The 20,667-nt window shown below is 47.2% G+C and overlaps 1 protein-coding gene across 3 annotated transcripts; it reads left to right on the top strand.

The window, feature by feature from the left end:
• The first annotated feature begins 1,187 nt into the window (after window positions 1-1,187).
• Window positions 1,188-19,348, top strand: LGALS4 (galectin 4). Of its 3 annotated transcripts, none has more exons than XM_072123724.1 (11): window positions 1,188-1,276; window positions 4,966-5,026; window positions 5,948-6,036; window positions 12,404-12,608; window positions 12,734-12,868; window positions 14,719-14,742; window positions 14,822-14,860; window positions 14,951-14,977; window positions 15,796-15,884; window positions 18,829-18,991; window positions 19,112-19,347. In XM_072123724.1, exons 2-11 carry the CDS (start codon window positions 4,982-4,984, stop codon window positions 19,256-19,258), a joined length of 963 nt encoding a protein of 320 aa, XP_071979825.1. In that variant the 5' UTR covers window positions 1,188-1,276; window positions 4,966-4,981; the 3' UTR covers window positions 19,259-19,347. The 3 variants fall into 3 exon arrangements, with proteins under 3 accessions (XP_071979825.1, XP_071979826.1, XP_071979827.1); XM_072123725.1 differs by lacking the exon at window positions 1,188-1,276 and adding an exon at window positions 1,385-1,408; XM_072123726.1 differs by lacking the exon at window positions 1,188-1,276 and having other exon boundaries at window positions 4,972-5,026; window positions 19,112-19,348.
• Window positions 19,349-20,667: the final 1,319 nt, after the last annotated feature.

Genomic DNA, 20,667 nt, shown 5'->3' with positions numbered 1-20,667 from the left:
ACATGCAACCCGGCGCTGATGTGACACAATCCGATCGCGTGTGCCAAAAACCCGGGGCAATTCGGTGCAAACCGGTAATTTTTGCGAAACCCGACAAAAAAAGAGAGATTCGGACCCTTAGTAAATGTGCCCCAATGAGTCCTGCTCATCCCCGCAGGCCCTGCACCATGTATTATTCCATTAATTCACTTTAACCAAGAGCTCAACGCAAGTGAACAATTCAATATGGGATGGAAGGATAGGGCGAGTAAGCATCATTTGGATAACCACCCCTGGTTTGGTTACATTACAATACTTCCCATTTATAACGTGGCTAATGTTGGTGAACCATGTTTTTGAGAAGTATCAGAACATGGATAGTTGGGTGGGACACATGAAATTAAATCACGAGACGTCCAGAGATCTAGGAAATACTCAGGTTGTGTCTTTAGTGGTGTAGTTGCAGTCAGTACAGATTACAGCTTCCCATAATAGCTAACCCATTACTACCATGATATGAAATAATAATATTAAAAGGATTAGGATATGAAAACGTGGCTTCTTCCTTCAAAAACACAACTCTACACCCGTCCATACATTACAAGTGCTCCATTCTCTTCATTTAGACCCTGCTGCAATACCAGACACAACCCATTGACATGTGGGGCGCTGTTTCTGGAATAAGCAGCCATGATTCCTGCTCTTGTGCCAATATCACATTCATGGCCTCCTGACAGCTCTCTCTGGCCAGAGGTCGCGGGTGCTCCTGAAACCCATGTTTCGGGTCGCAGGTGTACCCATGGTGCTCTACATGATAGAGATAGTATGATACGGCGCCGCCCTGTTATCTTCCCCTGAACTTGCGTTTATGAAGGTTTATAGAAGCGGATCTTCCAGCCTCTCCCATCTGATAAGCCTGTTAATAATTACAATTTTCCAGCCCAGCCCCACACGACACACAGGCATAGGTGTCCTTTTGTGGGCAAAGGGAAGATAAAACATAACCTTTGTCCCATAGTCATCCTCCATCTGTGGATTAAGGTCAGGGTGTGAAACGTATGGGTGACGAGTGGGTGGAAAATGAAACGTGTTTTTGAGTAAATCGTCCATTACTGAACTGCATCCCATGGTCCCACATCAGTAGCCTAGCAACTGAAAATGAGGCTTGTCAACTGCGAGTAGGCCTCAAGATGGATTTCATCTTCTTCCAGATTTCTATTCACTACTAAAATTATAATGGTTGTTCAATAGTGTCCAGTCATTATCTGACCCAGATCTTTGTGTCTTCCTACAAAAAGTAGGTATTATAAAGCTCCACAGAGGGAAGAATATGGAAGTTATAGGGTATCCATATGATAAAAATAAAGTTTGGATTCTATCCTATCTACAATACTGCATAATATGATCTTACTTAGTATAGATCCTTCAGGTAAACTACTAATAACATTAGTCCAGTAATGTCCCAGTACAGACCCTTAGGTTACACTACTAATAACATTAGTCCAGTAATGTCCCAGTACAGACCCTTAAACTACACTACTAATAACATTAGTCCAGTAATGTCCCAGTACAGACCCTTAGGCAGCACCACTTATAACATTAGTCCAGTAATGTCCCAGTACAGACCCTTAGGCTACACTACTTATAATATTAGTTCAGTAATGTCCCAGTACAAACCCTTAGGCTACACTTCTAATAACATTAGTCTAGTAATGTCCCAGTACAGACCCTAAGGCTACACTTCTAATAACATTAGTCCAGTAATGTCCCAGTACAGACCCTTAGGCTACACTACTTATAATATTAGTTCAGTAATGTCCCAGTACAAACCCTTAGGCTGCACTACTAATAACATTAGTCCCATTAATGTCCCAGTACAAACCCTTAGGCTGCACCACTTATAACATTAGTCCAGTAATGTCCCAGTACAGACCCTTAGGCTACACTACTAATAACATTAGTCCAGTAATGTCCCAGTACAGACCCTTAGGCTGCACTTCTAATAACATTAGTCCAGTAATGTCCCAGTACAGACCCTTCGGCAGCAGTACTAATAACATTAGTCCAGTAATGTCCCAGTACAGACCCTTAGGCTGCACTTCTAATAACATTAGTCTAGTAATGTCCCAGTACAGACCCTTAGGCTACACTACTTATAACATAAGTACAGTAATGTCCCAGTACAAACCCTTAGGCTGCACCACTTATAACATTAGTCCAGTAATGTCCCAGTACAGACCCTTAGGCTACACTACTAATAACATTAGTCCAGTAATGTCCCAGTACAGACCCTTAGGCTGCACTTCTAATAACATTAGTCCAGTAATGTCCCAGTACAGACCCTTCGGCAGCAGTACTAATAACATTAGTCCAGTAATGTCCCAGTACAGACCCTTAGGCTGCACTTCTAATAACATTAGTCTAGTAATGTCCCAGTACAGACCCTTAGGCTACACTACTTATAACATTAGTCCAGTAATGTCCCAGTACAGACCCTTAGGCTACACTACTAATAACATTAGTCCAGTAATGTCCCAGTACAGACCCTTAGGCTACACTACTTATAACATTAGTTCAGTAATGTCCCAGTACAAACCCTTAGGCTGCACTACTAATAATATTAGTCCCATTAATGTCCCTTAGTACAGACCCTTAGGCCACACTACTTATAACATTAGTACAGTAATGTCCCAGTACAAACCCTTAGGCTGCACCACTTATAACATTAGTCCAGCAATGTCCCAGTACAGACCCTTAGGCTACACTACTTATAACATTAGTTCAGTAATGTCCCAGTACAGACCCTTAGGCTGCACTTCTAATAACATTAGTCCAGTAATGTCCCAGTACAGACCCTTTGGCAGCAGTACTAATAACATTAGTCCAGTAATGTCCCAGTACAGACCCTTAGGCTACACTACTTATAACATTAGTTCAGTAATGTCCCAGTACAGACCCTTAGGCTGCACTTCTAATAACATTAGTCCAGTAATGTCCCAGTACAGACCCTTTGGCAGCAGTACTAATAACATTAGTCCAGTAATGTCCCAGTACAGACCCTTAGGCTACACTACTAATAACATTAGTCCAGTAATGTCCCAGTACAGACCCTTAGGCTGCACTTCTAATAACATTAGCCTAGTAATGTCCCAGTACAGACCCTTAGGCTACACTACTTATAACATTAGTCCAGTAATGTCCCAGTACAGACCCTTAAACTACACTACTAATAACATTAGTCCAGTAATGTCCCAGTACAGACCCTTAGGCTACACTACTTATAACATTAGTCCATTAATGTCCCAGTACAGACCCTTAGGCTACACTACTAATAACATTAGTCCAGTAATGTCCCAGTACAGACCCTTAGGCTACACTACTAATAACATTAGTCCAGTAATGTCCCAGTACAGACCCTTAGGCTACACTACTAATAACATTAGTCCAGTAATGTCCCAGTACAGACCCTTAGGCTATACTACTTATAACATTAGTCCAGTAATGTCCCAGTACAAACCCTTAGGCTTCACTACTCATAGCATTAGTCCAGTGATGTCCCAGTACAGACCCTTAGGCTGCCCCACTTATAGCATTAGTCCAGTAATGTCCCAGTACAAACCCTTAGGCTGCACTTCTAATAGCATTAGTCCAGTAATGTCCCAGTACAGACCCTTAGGCTATACTACTTATAACATTAGTACAGTAATGTCCCAGTACAGACCCTTAGGCTACACTACTTATAACATTAGTTCAGTAATGTCCCAGTACAGACCCTTAGGCTGCACTTCTAATAACATTAGTCCAGTAATGTCCCAGTACAGACCCTTTGGCAGCAGTACTAATAACATTAGTCCAGTAATGTCCCAGTACAGACCCTTAGGCTACACTACTTATAACATTAGTTCAGTAATGTCCCAGTACAGACCCTTAGGCTGCACTTCTAATAACATTAGTCCAGTAATGTCCCAGTACAGACCCTTTGGCAGCAGTACTAATAACATTAGTCCAGTAATGTCCCAGTACAGACCCTTAGGCTACACTACTAATAACATTAGTCCAGTAATGTCCCAGTACAGACCCTTAGGCTGCACTTCTAATAACATTAGCCTAGTAATGTCCCAGTACAGACCCTTAGGCTACACTACTTATAACATTAGTCCAGTAATGTCCCAGTACAGACCCTTAAACTACACTACTAATAACATTAGTCCAGTAATGTCCCAGTACAGACCCTTAGGCTACACTACTTATAACATTAGTCCATTAATGTCCCAGTACAGACCCTTAGGCTACACTACTTATAACATTAGTCCAGTAATGTCCCAGTACAGACCCTTAGGCTACACTACTAATAACATTAGTCCAGTAATGTCCCAGTACAGACCCTTAGGCTACACTACTAATAACATTAGTCCAGTAATGTCCCAGTACAGACCCTTAGGCTACACTACTAATAACATTAGTCCAGTAATGTCCCAGTACAGACCCTTAGGCTATACTACTTATAACATTAGTCCAGTAATGTCCCAGTACAAACCCTTAGGCTTCACTACTCATAGCATTAGTCCAGTGATGTCCCAGTACAGACCCTTAGGCTGCCCCACTTATAGCATTAGTCCAGTAATGTCCCAGTACAAACCCTTAGGCTGCACTTCTAATAGCATTAGTCCAGTAATGTCCCAGTACAGACCCTTAGGTTACTGTACCGTGTATCAGACTGTATTGAGGGGAATCCTCTCTATCTATGGCCATTAATCATTTGCCATGTGGAAAGCCCCATACCTCCCGTCTCCTAGCAGACTGTACTCTGACTTCCTCAAACCTATAAATTACACGACTAAAGGTCCTTTTTTTTATATAGTACATAGGCGCAGTAAAGCTGGGGACAAAGGTTAATGGCCTGTGCGGAGACCATCCCATGTTACGTGTGTGTATATAATCAATGCGCTGTATGTACAGAGCTCTCATAGTCATTGTACTATCTAGGTGAACATCTTCAGACATGGCGTTTGTTTCACCCGTAGGATACCAGCCCGTTTACAACCCGGTAAGTAACGGCTGCACACATTTCTCCATGACTATATCTTTGACTTATATTTTTCCTCATCATCTGCTCATTGAACAGCACCAAACACATAACATCCAATCGACTGGACCTACAAAAGCTCAGGGCACAGCAGTGTGAGGAAACGCAACCAGCGTACTCTGAACGGTTAAGTCAATTTTACTCCCGAGTGTGTGGACAGTCGTGGAGAAATATGTAGGTATTGTTGGTAGCAGCAGGACTGTTAAAAATCTATTTATATTCCAGGATTGTAGCTTCACTGAGTGCATTGGGTTGTGTCCTCACACTGCTGTTCTCTTAGCTCTCTGCATTTAACTGCATCGTAGCCTCAGCACTCATCTTTAAGTTAAGGCTGTAGTCGGCTTCTGGTTGCCTACTGGATTAATGGCATAACACCATTGATTTCCACTGAGCTCCAGATTAATATGACTCCTGAAAGTTTATATGTAAATTATCTTGTATTAGCCAAGGGGGTGGTAACCTATTATTTTCATACCAATAACAGAGACACACCCCCAGAGAAAATAAATGATTACCGCCCCTATCAATTTCACATTAGCGACCTCCAGGGGCCTTCTTTTCATGTACAGGCGGTCCCCTACTTAAGGACACCCGACTTACAGACGACCCCTAGTCACAGACGGACCCCTCTGCCCACTGTGACCTCTCTGGATGTTACTATAGTCCCAGGCAGCAATGATCAGCTGTAAGGTGTCTGTAATGAAGCTTTATTGATAAAATTTTGAAAATCAAGTTACTGGGACAAAATATAGAGTTCCGACTTACATACAGATTCAACTTAAGTACAAACTGCCTCTATTTCTTTTTTAAAAACTCCCATTTAAAATAAGGTTTGGTACCGGGAGATTCACTCATCCTTTTAATCTTTCTATCTTTCTTTAGGCTGTTCCTTTCAGACAACCGGTCTTTGGCAATCTGCGGCCCGGCATGTCGGTTTACATTCAGGGGATGGTCCCTCATCACAGCAAAACGTAAAGTATCTAAACATTATACAAAGGAGATGTATAGTAATAATAATAGTAATAGGTGTACTATAATCCTTGTCTTAGACAGTTTGCTCCTAACCACCCAAACTAGTAAAATAAACCTTAAATTAGTTTTTTCAACATTATTTCAAAATAATATAAAATAGAACCCCATTTGTCTCATTGGGCTGTCTGCTCCAGCTCGGGACCGCCCATTTGTCAATAAAGAATCTAATTGGCCTTGTTTCAGAACCCAGTGTCAAATGGGTGGTCTGGGGATACAACAGACAATCAGGCTCCGCCCATTTGAAAGTAGAGATGCACAGATAACGACATAGATTGCATAGAATGGTGGGTTATAGAGAAAAGGAGGTTAGATGGCTGACCGAATCCATTGAGATCAGTGTTTTGGATCATATACATATATGCATGTTGATGTATATGATTATGGATATATATTGGAAGGCTCCACCCTATGTATACGGCAGGTGTGCCAATTGGCAATTGTATTAGGCAGGCAGGGGCGTAACCTGAGGGGGTGCAGAGTGTGCGGTCACAACCGGGCCCAAGAGGCTTTGGGGGCCCATAAGGTGCCAATTTCCCATACATTATAATCGGGGCCCCAACACTGTAGGCAGGGCTTTATCAGCCTGAATGGGTTCAGGCTATAGCTAGCAGGAACACTCTGTACCTATCCGCTCCACCACCAGGCCCCCTTAACACCTCTCCACGACCGCTCCACCACCAGGCCCGCTTCACACCTCTTCACGCCTGTTCCACCCCCAGGACGCTTCACACCTCTCCACGCCCGCTCCACCACCAGGCCCGCTTCACACCTCTTCACGCCTGCTCCACCCCCAGGACGCTTCACACCTCTCCACGTCGGCTCCACCACCAGGCCCCCTTCATACCTCTCCACGCCCGCTCCACCACCAGGCCCGCTTCGCTCATCTCCACACCCGCTCCAACACCAGACCCGCTTCACACCTCTCCACGCCCGCTCCACCACCAGGACGCTTCACACCTCTCCACACCCGCTCCACCACCAGGCCCGCTTCACACCTCTCCACGCCCGCTCCACCACCAGGCCCCCTTCACACCTCTCCACGCCCGCTCCACCACCAGGCCCCCTTCACACCTCTCCACGCCTGCTCCACCACCAGGCCCCCTTCACACCTCTCCACGCCTGCTCCACCACCAGGCCCCCTTCCCACCTCTCCACGCCCGCTCCACCACCAGGCCCCCTTCACACCTCTCCACGCCTGCTACACCACCAGGCCCCCTTCATACCTCTCCACGCCCGCTCCACCACCAGGCCCGCTTCGCTCATCTCCACACCCGTTCCAACACCAGACCCGCTTCACACCTCTCCACGCCCGCTCCACCACCAGGACGCTTCACACCTCTCCACACCCGCTCCACCACCAGGCACGTCTCATACCTCTCCACGCCCGCTCCACCACCAGGCCCCCTTCACACCTCTCCACGCCCGCTCCACCACCAGGCCCCCTTCACACCTCTCCACGCCTGCTCCACCACCAGGCCCCCTTCACACCTATCCACGCCCGCTCCACCACCTGGCCTGTCTCACAACTATCCATGCCCACTCCACCACTAGGCCCCTTTCACACCTATCCACGCCCCTGCTCTACCACCAGGCCCCCTTCACACCTCTCCACGCCTGCTCCACCACCAGGCCCCCTTCACACCTCTCCATGCCCGCTCCACCACCAGGACGCTCACACCTATCCACGCCCGCTCCACCACCTGGCCTGTCTCACAACTAACCATGCCCACTCCACCACTAGGCCACCTTCACACCTCTCCACGCCCGCTCCACCACCAGGCCCCCTTCACACCTCTCCACTCCTGCTCCACCACCAGGCCCCCTTCACACCTCTCCACGCCCGCTCCACCACCAGGCTCACTTCACACCTCTCCACGCCTGCTGTACCACCAGGCCCCCTTCACACCTCTCCACGCCCGCTCCACCACCAGGCCCGCTTCACACCTCTCCATGCCCGCTCCACCACCAGGCTCGCTTCACACCTCTCCACGCCCGCTCCACCACCAGGCTCACTTCACACCTCTCCACGCCTGCTCCACCACCAGGCTCTCTTCACACCTCTCCACGCCTGCTCCACCACCAGGCCCCCTTCACACCTCTCCACGCCCGCTCCACCACCAGGACGCTCACACCTATCCACGCCCGCTCCACCACCTGGCCTGTCTCACAACTAACCATGCCCACTCCACCACTAGGCCACCTTCACACCTCTCCACGCCCGCTCCACCACCAGGCCCCCTTCACACCTCTCCACTCCTGCTCCACCACCAGGCCCCCTTCACACCTCTCCACGCCCGCTCCACTACCAGGCTCACTTCACACCTCTCCACGCCTGCTGTACCACCAGGCCCCCTTCACACCTCTCCACGCCCGCTCCACCACCAGGCCCGCTTCACACCTCTCCATGCCCGCTCCACCACCAGGCTCGCTTCACACCTCTCCACGCCCGCTCCACCACCAGGCTCACTTCACACCTCTCCACGCCTGCTCCACCACCAGGCTCTCTTCACACCTCTCCACGCCTGCTCCACCACCAGGCCCCCTTCACACCTCTCCACGCCCGCTCCACCACCAGGCCCCCTTCACACCTCTCCACGCCCGCTCCACCACCAGGCCCCCTTCACACCTCTCCACGCCTGCTCCACCACCAGGCCCCCTTCACACCTATCCACGCCCGCTCCACCACCTGGCCTGTCTCACAACTATCCATGCCCACTCCACCACTAGGCCCCTTTCACACCTATCCACGCCCCTGCTCTACCACCAGGCCCCCTTCACACCTCTCCACGCCTGCTCCACCACCAGGCCCCCTTCACACCTCTCCATGCCCGCTCCACCACCAGGACGCTCACACCTATCCACGCCCGCTCCACCACCTGGCCTGTCTCACAACTAACCATGCCCACTCCACCACTAGGCCACCTTCACACCTCTCCACGCCCGCTCCACCACCAGGCCCCCTTCACACCTCTCCACTCCTGCTCCACCACCAGGCCCCCTTCACACCTCTCCACGCCCGCTCCACCACCAGGCTCACTTCACACCTCTCCACGCCTGCTGTACCACCAGGCCCCCTTCACACCTCTCCACGCCCGCTCCACCACCAGGCCCGCTTCACACCTCTCCATGCCCGCTCCACCACCAGGCTCGCTTCACACCTCTCCACGCCCGCTCCACCACCAGGCTCACTTCACACCTCTCCACGCCTGCTCCACCACCAGGCTCTCTTCACACCTCTCCACGCCTGCTCCACCACCAGGCCCCCTTCACACCTCTCCACGCCCGCTCCACCACCAGGACGCTCACACCTATCCACGCCCGCTCCACCACCTGGCCTGTCTCACAACTAACCATGCCCACTCCACCACTAGGCCACCTTCACACCTCTCCACGCCCGCTCCACCACCAGGCCCCCTTCACACCTCTCCACTCCTGCTCCACCACCAGGCCCCCTTCACACCTCTCCACGCCCGCTCCACTACCAGGCTCACTTCACACCTCTCCACGCCTGCTGTACCACCAGGCCCCCTTCACACCTCTCCACGCCCGCTCCACCACCAGGCCCGCTTCACACCTCTCCATGCCCGCTCCACCACCAGGCTCGCTTCACACCTCTCCACGCCCGCTCCACCACCAGGCTCACTTCACACCTCTCCACGCCTGCTCCACCACCAGGCTCTCTTCACACCTCTCCACGCCTGCTCCACCACCAGGCCCCCTTCACACCTCTCCACGCCCGCTCCACCACCAGGCCCCCTTCACACCTCTCCACGCCCGCTCCACCACCAGGCTCACTTCACACCTCTCCACGCCTGCTCTGCCACCAGGCCCCCTTCACACCTCTCCATGCCCGCTCCACCACCAGGCTCGCTTCACACCTCTCCATGCCTGCTCCACCACCAGGCTCTCTTCACACCTCTCCACGCCTGCTCCACCACCAGGCCCCCTTCACACCTCTCCATGCCCGCTCCACCACCAGGCCCCCTTCACACCTCTCCACGCCCGCTCCACCACCAGGCTCGCTTCACACCTCTCCACGCCCGCTCCACCACCAGGGCCCCTTCACACCTCTCCACGCCTGCTCCACAACCAGGGCCCCTTAACACCTCTCCACTCCTGCTCCACCACCAGGCCCGCTTCACACCTCTCCACGCCTGCTCCACCACCAGGCCCCCTTCACACCTCTCCACGCCCGCTCCACCACCAGGCTCTCTTCACACCTCTCCACGCCTGCTCCACCACCAGGCCCCCTTCACACCTCTCCACGCCCGCTCCACCACCAGGCCCCCTTCACACCTCTCCACGCCCGCTCCACCACCAGGCTTGCTTCACACCTCTCCACGCCCGCTCCACCACCAGGGCCCCTTCACACCTCTCCACGCCTGCTCCACCACCAGGGCCCCTTAACACCTCTCCACTCCTGCTCCACCACCAGGCCCGCTTCACACCTCTCCACGCCCGCTCCACCACCAGGGCCCCTTCACACCTCTCCACGCCTGCTCCACCACCAGGCCCCCTTCACACCTCTCCACGCCCGCTCCACCACCAGGCCCCCTTCACACCTCTCCACGCCTGCTCCACCACCAGGGCCCCTTAACACCTCTCCACTCCTGCTCCACCACCAGGGCCCCTTCACACCTCTCCATGCCCGCTCCACCACCAGGCCCCCTTCACACCTCTCCATGCCCGCCCAGCCAGTTCCTCTGTATTAAAGTATATTGGAGTTTATCAATAGTAAAGTCTATGTCAGAGCCTGTCTATTGTAATCTTATCATCTTCTTGGCAAACGCACAGAGAAGCCATCTTATCTTCTTGTGACAGTAATATGGATGAGTTGTCATGGGAGGACTGTGTGACATGGCTCGGGGCTTTAAACCTCTATGACATTCACATGATCACAGCAATAAATGTAAATGGCGGCCGCAGCCATCACGTGAGCTCAGCTCATATTATACCTGATATCAGCCCTCAAATATTATCCCATAATTTAAGTAATTTGTATGTTGAGTAAATATGGATCACCCCTCCCAAAAGCAGGATCCCCCATCTTGTAAGGCCTAACTAGCTGTTCCGTGGGGGTCTCAGTGCTGAGACCCCGACAGATCACGAAAACAAGGTGTCTGATGGGGTCCTAGGTACCTCGTCACTCCGTCAGACTAATAGAGCAGACGGCCGCGCATGACTGTTCTGCTCCATTCATCCATTTCCGTCAGCTCCATAGAGATGAATGGAGCAGAACAGTCATGTGCGGAGTCTGACGGAGCGATGAGGGGTCCAACGGAGTTACGTCAGACTCCATCAGACCCCTCGTTTTCATGATCTGTGGGGGCCTCAGCATTTTGTGGATAGGGCCTTACTTTTCTTAGTTGGAAAACCCCTTTAAAGCTGAGCTGTTAATTGACCATCAGCAAATAGAACAGTTCTGCTCTTACACACTTCTGATAAATTTCCCCCCAAATCTTCTTACACAACCAACTGGACATTTTCAATATAATTTTTTTAGCACAGGGTATGACTAATCTTTTTGGGGCATGAATGTATATTATCTAGGGCAGTGATGGTGAACTTTCTACAGACCGGGTGCCCAAACTACAACAAAAACCTGATTATTTAACGCAAAGTGCCAACATGGCAACATAATCGATAACTTATTGCTCCTTTTCAATTGGATCGTCCCAAGGACACTAGTACAGTAGAAAGAGGGAGGAGAAATTTTGATTACTACTGCAGCTTCCCTGCAGGGTCTCCTGAACAGGAAGAATCGCAGGGCGTGGAGCAAGTGCGCCAATGATAATCCAGCGTTGTCCACACCTCCACGTTACTCCGGTAGTCCCACGCAGCCAAGGATGTATGGCTTCAAAATAATGCTGAACATGCCACATCCTAGGTGTCCTGGGACCACAGGAGGAGGCCTTTAATCCTGTATGATGAACTCTTCTGCTTGGGGTGATGGCGCGGGTGCCCACAGAGAGGGTTCTGGGTGCCACCTCTGGGACCCGTGCCATTGGTTCACCACCACTGATCTAGGGGGATCTAAACTCCACGACTTTGAGAAATTCATTGTAAATTCTGTTAGAAGATGAAATAACTGACACAATTATGGAAACCAAATGGACCAATACAATAATCAAAGGAGTCCATTAGATGTGGAGATTGTCCACTATAAGACCATCAACACAAAGCTGTCATTATCAATGTTCAGAGATGGAAATCTAAGGATGGGGTGAGGACCGGGATGTGAGATGTTCTAGCAGAAAGGTCTATGGTACAGATGTAACATTGGTCTCTTTGTCTTCTTCCTCGCAGGTTCAGTGTGAACCTTTCGTGCGGTCAGTTTAATGGATCTGACATTGCCTTCCACTTTAATCCTCGATTCGATGGGAAGAGGGTGGTGTTTAACACTTTCCAGGGAGGGTCATGGGGCGGTGAAGAGAAAAAGAAAGATGGATTCCCCTTTAACAAAGGGGGTTACTTTGAAATGGTGATTTTTGCCAATCCCGGAGGATACCAGGTAATAAAATGTCAATAACTAATATGAACTTGTATTGTGTCCAATGGTTTATGTTTATAATGTCAAAATATTAATCATGGATCGTCCCTCTTTGGCCATTCTCCTTCCATTCTCCTTTTTACTAGGTCAATGTAAACGGTTCCCCCTTCTATCACTTCAATCATCGGATTCCTCTAGAGAGGGTGGACAACGTTCAAGTAGATGGAGAGGTCAACATCCAATCTCTGAGCGTCGTTGGAGGAGGAGGCGGAGGAGTTGGAGTAAGTTACATTTCCAGTGTAAAGTAAGAACCTAAAAATTAAAGGAAGTTTTCGAAAAGATCTGTAGGATAGGTCTTCAATTCAACAACTCCACTATTCAGCTCATATCATTGACGTTTAGTGTTGTGGAGAGGACTGTTATCAGGCTTACAACAATCAAGCTTCTTAAAGAATAAGGTGACTAAGATTTCCTAAGACAAAAATAGACCTTGTTTGTGACTAAGCTGGCCAAATACGCCTCCAACCTCTTTGTGTACTTCAATGGGTGAGGAGAATGTACTGATAAGGTCTCCTTTGAACATGATCTTCTATAGACAGAAGAATCAGACATCTTGGGGGACATTAATCATAGTCTGTTAGACTGGTTTGAGCGTTTTTTAGCGCAAAAATCCGGCGCATCTCGTTAATTTGGCGCATTTATGGTGGCACGGCAAAGTTCGGCACTTAGTGGTTCTGAGTCCCTGCGCCTTATCTGACATAGTGAGTGCGTCCTATACAGCGGGATCTTTCACTAATTTGTGCCTAAAAAGGCGCAAAATAGGCGCAAAAATGCACCTCCTCTGAGCAGCTGCACTTCCAAAAAAAAATCACTTTTCATTACTAAAAACATACATTTTAGGTTCCCAAATGAAGAATTCCCTCCATGCAACATGGGAAATACTTCGGAGCAATTATAAAATGTAACATTTCTCCAGTAACGACTTCATCATTGTCTCTGGGATCATCTCTGGGAGTGATTATTGTCTTATTGTACAGATCTGAGAATATTATCAGACGCCATTTCATGTAAATTATAATAAAAAAGGAAAAGACTCATTTCAGCAAGAATTTTTTTTTTTTCCCATCTCTGTCACTTTTAGTCCCTGCAGTTACATCACAATGATAGTTTTTGTGCAGAGATGACGCCCTGAACGTTCTGTCACATTTTCTCAGTCTCCTTTCATTATTGCTCACAAATGAGATCTAACAATTTGCGGCAAATTTGGCGCAAATTTAGGCGCAAATGAATGGGACATGCGACAAATCCAAAGTGCATTTACTAAGGCAGAACCAGATCCATCATAGATCAGGAGCCAAAAAGAAGAGCAAACCAGGCGCTAAAACAGGCGAACCTGAGACCCCCTATGATTAATGTCCCCCCTTGTATTCTGCCAAACCTTAGACTTCTTTCTCCGGCTATGTAGCATGTAGGGATCGCTGGAATGTCTCCATAAACATCTGAGTCACAACCAATTCTGATAAAAAGGGGGTCCGGGTGGCTTTGATCCAATATTTACAGACAGTGTTAGAGCACAATATGGAGAAGAAAGATAAAAAGAATCGGAGGTATAACCTAGAAGGGTTCACTCGGGTAATGGAACATTGAGGGGAAAAACTTTGTGGGTCCATGTGGGTCCACCTTGGTAGAGAGAGTCTTCCTCTGCCCATCCTCCATCAACCCAATAGACCCTAGTAGCTTACATATGAGATTGTCTGCTTCTGCTGGACCTCTTGGGTCTAGTATTACGTATTACAGTAATATGTACATGTGCTTTTCCCGTGTGCCAGCCGCACAAACTGTGCCTAACTATTAGGCGGTCCTATTAGGTGTAACCATGAAAGAGCTGACTGCCGCACCACTAAATATGGGCTCGGTCCTGACCATCTTTGGGGTGGAGGCAGTCACCTCCTATAGACATTGGTGGGGTGAGTGGCCACAAACAGTGACACGTTCTGGTGTATGAGGCCTAACTGTGGGGTTTTCTAAACTTTATAACACCTTCAATGTCAAGAAGAAGACTATAAGGGTAAAGCTATGGTTATATTAGAACTGAACTGGTATTTAAAATGTACATTTTTTTTTATTGTAGGGCCCTGCCTACCCACCTGGTGGGGTAAGTATTATAGGGTAGACTGTGGATGTTGTGCCATTGGGCACCTTGAGATATGACCATTATAATGTATTTTCTCTAGATGATGCCGGGGCAAGGGTATCCAGTGATGACCCTGCCTGTGAGTATTTGACTTACACAAGTCCATATATACACATTGTTATCATCCTAATTCAATTATTCTTATGGATTATTGCTTCTATCTTTATAGGCAATGGGAGGACCAACCTATAACCCGGTCAGTATACAGGGGTCTTGTACATTCTCAATCCCATTCTGTGTATATCCATCTATATACAGGGCAGTAGCCACTATTTTGTAGGTGTTTTTTTCATCCTTGACTTTCAAAAGATCCTCACTTTATGTGATGAGGGCTTGTATTTTGTAGGTTGAATTGAGTTTTTTGGGTTATGTATAATATATTATAATATGTAAACATTGTTTCTCTTCTCAGCAAAGTTTTACAAATAAGTTCCTTTTTTTTTTTGTCCGGGACTTGTTTTTTGCCAGACTATTGCACCTTTTATATTGGCTTTCTCTTCCTTATTTCAATGTATTAAACACTAACAGGGAGCGAAAAAGTTCCTGGCTAAGTACATGGCAGAGCTGGGGGCCTATTTCAGGCTAAGGGCAAGTGATAGGGACAATTAGATATCAGAGGGAGTGGAAGACACCTAAAGATTTAAGATATCCTCCATACAAAACCTATTGGGGGCTTAAGTACAGGCGGTTGACTACTTAAGGACACATGATTTACAGACGACCCCTAGTTACAAACGGACAGATATAACAGTTGTCTGTAATGAAGCTTCATTGTTAATCCTGGTTCTTATTACAATTCAACATTTTTAAAATCCAATTGTCACAGAGACCCAAAAATTTTTGCCTGGAGCTAAGTATACAGTTCCGACTTACATACCATTTCAACTTAAGAACAAACCTGCAGAACCGATCCTGTACGTAACCCGGGGACTGCCTGTACTTGGGTTGAGGATTTGTATTTCAAATTATTACTTTTTGGTTTCTTGACCGGTTGTACATTTTATCTACTTGCAGCCTGTTCCCTATCGTGCCAACATACCCGGTGGAGTGTCTCCCAAGAGGACCTTTGTGGTTAGAGGGTTCATGCCCATGGGAGGCCAAACGTAAGGAAGCAGTAATATTATGTAATGGCTGTGTAATGGTATCTATGGCTTGGGGGGTGGGGGAGAGCATAAACCCCTTTTACTCACCTCTTCCGCCACCATCCGTCATTGCCTGGTCTTTGATTGTATACAGAGGCCTACGGTGGCATCCTGACCACTGCCATGTGCCTGTTACAGCAGGACTTTCAGGCTTTAGCAGGTGGGTGGCAGGGGTTGGGACAGTTCCACCGGCCTATGTAAACAGAGACCCAGCTGTGATGGGAGGTCCCACATGTGGACAGTAGCAATGGTCCCACGGGTGGACCAGTAGAGATGAGTATAAGTGGTTTATTGTTTTTATGCGCCACTTCCAAGTCATAGACCACCCCTCTAATTCAGACCCCAGACCACACTGTTAAATGAATTCAGACCAAGGCCAGCAGAATAATTCTTGATCCTAGTCCTGTATATAAATTCAGACCCAAAATAAACTTCAGAGCATAAAAATAAAATAAATTCAGACTCTAATCAGATGCAAGACCAGGCCCTAAAACAAACTTACCCCATATTCAGAACTTACATCAGACTCAAATTTAGTCCTCAGACCACAACCAAAGAAACCCAACCACAATTCTCACCGACCCCAGAAAATACTCCATTAAAAAAACAATACTTTATGAATTTAGACTCAGCCAAAGAACCTCAATACAGTAAATTGTGACTCAGACCCTTTCATCAATTTAGATCCCAGACCAGATCCTAAAATTAATTGAAACCTGGTTATTACAACCACAGACTAGGCTCAGAATTAAAGGGAACCTGTCACCAGGGACCTAATTCTCACTAGAGACTCATCACACCTGCAGTGCACATCGCCCTCTCTGCCTTCTCTAAGCATTTTCATTACAATATACACTCACCGGCCACTTTATTAGGTACACCTGTCCAACTGCTCGTTAACACTTAATTTCTAATCAGCCAATCACATGGCGGCAGTGCATTTAGGCATGTAGACATGGTCAAGACAATCTCCTGCAGTTCTCCCGAGCATCAGTATGGGGAAGAAAGGTGATTTGAGGCCTTTGAACGTGGCATGGTTGTTGGTGCCAGAAGGGCTGGTCTGAGTATTTCAGAAACTGCTGATCTACTGGGATTTTCATGCACAACCATCTCTAGGGTTTACAGAGAATGGTCCGAAAAAGAAAAAACATCCAGTGAGCGGCAGTTCTGTGGGCGGAAATGCCTTGTTGATGCCAGAGGTCAGAGGAGAATGGGCAGACTGGTTCGAGCTGATAGAAAGGCTACAGTGACTCAAATCGCCACCCGTTACAACCAAGGTAGGCAGAAGAGCATCTCTGAACGCACAGTACGTCGAACTGTGAGGCAGATGGGCTACAGCAGCAGAAGACCACACCGGGTGCCATCCTTTCAGCTAAGAACAGGAAACTGAGGCTACAATTTGCACAAGCTCATCGAAATTGGACAGCAGAAGATTGGAAAAACGTTGCCTGGTCTGATGAGTCTCGATTTCTGCTGCGACATTCGGATGGTAGGGTCAGAATTTGGCGTCAACAACATGAAAGCATGGATCCATCCTGCCTTGTATCAGCGGCTCAGGCTGGTGGTGGTGGTGTCATGGATCCATCCTGCCTTGTATCAGCGGCTCAGGCTGGTGGTGGTGGTGTCATGGATCCATCCTGCCTTGTATCAGCGGCTCAGGCTGGTGGTGGGGGTGTCATGGATCCATCCTGCCTTGTATCAGCGGCTCAGGCTGGTGGTGGGGGTGTCATGGATCCATCCTGCCTTGTATCAGCGGCTCAGGCTGGTGGTGGTGGTGTCATGGTGTCTTTGGGCCCCTTGGTACAACGCCACAGCCTACCTGAGTATTGTTGCTGCCCATGTCCATCCCTTTATGAGCACAATGTACCCTGTAACATCTGATGGCTACTTTCAGCAGGATAATGCGCCATGTCATAAAGCTGGAATCATCTCAGACTGGTTTCTTGAACATGACAATGAGGTCACTGGACACAAATGGCCTCCACAGTCACCAGATCTCAATCCAATAGAGCATCTTTGGGATGTGGTGGAACGGGAGATTCGCATCATGGATGTGCAGCCGACAAATCTGCGGCAACTGTGTGATGCCATCATGTCAATATGGAGCAAAATCTCTGAGGAGCTTCCAGCACCTTGTTGTATCTATGCCACGAAGAATTGAGGCAGTTCTGAAGGCAAAAGGGGTCCAGCCCGTTACTAGCATGGTGTACCTAATAAAGTGGCCGGTGAGTGTAATTGTGAGTTATAACTAACTCTTGCACCCTGACAAAATCCTGGGGTAGTCACAGGGGCTGGACGCATTTGGATGCATTTAAAAAAAAACAACAACATGGGGCTTTTCTGTGTTACTCCCTCCTCAGGGCTTGGCCCCCACCTTTGTGCTTCTATAAAGCTCCACCTCCTGCTCCTTCTCAGAGGTCACATCAGTGGGGGAGGGACAAGATATACAGGAGCACAAAGATGGAGGCAGCCTGCAGCTCAGACAAGTTACATGTTGTTTTTTGAAATGCATGCAAACCAAAGTCCAACCCCTGTGACTACCCCAGGATTTTGTCAGGATGTAAGGTAAGTTATAACACACAATTATACTGTAATGCAAATGCTTATAAAAGGCAGAAAGACATTTTTGCACTGCAGGTGTCCTGGGCTTTTACAATCTGTCTTTAGTGAAAATGAGGTCCCTGGTGACAGGTTCCCTTTAAGATCAGACCTCGGAGAAGACCTCAGACTTGGTATAGTTTAGATCCTTACAAAAATGAAGCCCTCAGACCTTTAAACCAATGTAAACCCTAAACCAAATCCCATATTTAATGAAGCTATCATAAGCTCCATAACCCAGACAAGACCCCAAAATTATTTCAAATTCTTTGCCTTGTTATGACACTATTATTGGACTCTCTTCCAGGTTTAGCATTAATTTTAAGACAGCGAGTGGAGAGAACGCTTTTCACTTCAATGTTCGTCTGAATGAGCGCGCGGTGGTGAGGAACAGCTGCCTTCGGGGCTCCTGGGGCCATGAGGAGAGGGCCATGGGACACAACCCCTTTGTGCCAGGGCAATACTTTGATGTGAGTATTTCTTTGGGAGATATAGATGCCGCATGGTATGACCCTGCTGGTTCTCTTGGGATGATCGGAGGGTTATTGGACCAATGAGGAAGCATCTAATAAGTATCTATATTCCCACAGATCTCCATTCGCTCCGGCAATGGCCGATACAAGGTGTTTGTGAATGGGCAGCACTTCTGTGACTATGCTCACCGCTTCCCCACCCTGCAGATGATTAACAACCTGGAGATTGTTGGAGATGTTGTGTTGTCACTTGTACAGTTTTAAAGAAGCTCCAGAGGTGCCTACGGGGGAAGAGCAGGAAAAATAAAAGTTAACTTTTGGTATAAATTTTAAAATCTGCTCTTGAGATGATTATGAATAAAATACTGAGATTGTAGAAATAATGACGTTATACATAAAAACCATTGGTCAGAACGGGGCTAACCATACTGGAGGAGATTCATTATGACTTCTCCGACCCACACGTCACTATAGGAGTGTCGGAGGGATAGACAAGCCAGGGGTGAAAGCCGTGCCCATCACATTTACTATAGCCGCCACCGAAAAACTGCCTGAGATTATTGCAAAAAACTAGTCCGAACTGGCAGAGTTTGTGCCGGCATTTACCAAGATGACCAGGAGCATGACCACCAGCGGAGGGGATTTTAAGACTGGTGTTCATCTATCATCTATCTATCTATCTATCTATCTCCTATCTATCTATCTATCTATCTATCTATCTATCTATCTATCTCATATCTATCTATCTATCTATCTATCTATCTCATATCTATCTATCTATCTATCTCATATCTATCTGTCTATCTATCTGTCTCATATCTATCTATCTATCTATCTATCTATCTATCTATCTATCTATCTATCTATCTCATATCTATCTCCTATCTATCTATCTATCTATCTATCTCATATCTATCTCCTATCTATCTATCTATCTATCTATATATCTCCTATCTATCTATATATCTCCTATCTATCATCTATCTATCTATCTATCTATCTATCTATCTATCTATCTATCTATCTATCTATCTCCTATCTATCTATCTCATATCTATCTATATATCTATCTGTCTCATATCTATCTATCTATCTATCTCATATCTATCTCCTATCTATCTATCTCCTATCTATCTATATATCTCCTATCTATCTATCTATCTATCTATCTCATATCTATCTATCTATCTATCTATCTATCTATCTCATATCTATCTATCTATCTATCTATCTATCTATCTCATATCTATCTATCTATCATCTATCTATCTATCTATCTCCTATCTATCTATCTATCTATCTATCTATCTCCTATCTATCTATCTATCTATCTCCTATCTATCTATCTATCTATCTATCTATCTATCTATCATCTATCTATCTATCTCCTATCTATCTATCTATCTATCTATCTATCTATCTATCTATCTATCTATCTATCTCCTATCTATCTATCTATCTATCTATCTATCTCCTATCTATCTATCTATCTATCTATCTATCTATCTATCTACTATCTATCTCATATCTATCTATCTAAAAATCCAAAAAATGAGCAGCACTCTGGATGTGTGAAGAAACGTGATTCTATATTATTCCATAATGAGTAATAACATGGAATAAAATAGAATCACGTTTCTTCACACATCCGGAGTGCTGCTCATTTTTTGGAT

The sequence above is a fragment of the Engystomops pustulosus genome, chromosome 9 (assembly GCF_040894005.1).
Source record: "Engystomops pustulosus chromosome 9, aEngPut4.maternal, whole genome shotgun sequence".
In the NCBI taxonomy this organism is placed as follows: Eukaryota; Metazoa; Chordata; class Amphibia; order Anura; family Leptodactylidae; genus Engystomops; species Engystomops pustulosus.
Note: the sequence above shows the minus strand (reverse complement) of the source record. Positions and strands in the feature narration are given on the sequence as shown.

Excerpts from the sequence above, each read along its gene's own strand:
- LGALS4 (XM_072123726.1), top strand. The coding sequence starts at position 4,982 with ATGGCGTTTGTTTCACCCGTAGGATACCAGCCCGTTTACAACCCG. Across the intron at positions 5,027-5,947 it reads ACCAGCCCGTTTACAACCCG|GCTGTTCCTTTCAGACAACC; the intron begins GTAAGTAACGGC and ends ATCTTTCTTTAG. Across the intron at positions 14,861-14,950 it reads ATCCAGTGATGACCCTGCCT|GCAATGGGAGGACCAACCTA; the intron begins GTGAGTATTTGA and ends CTATCTTTATAG.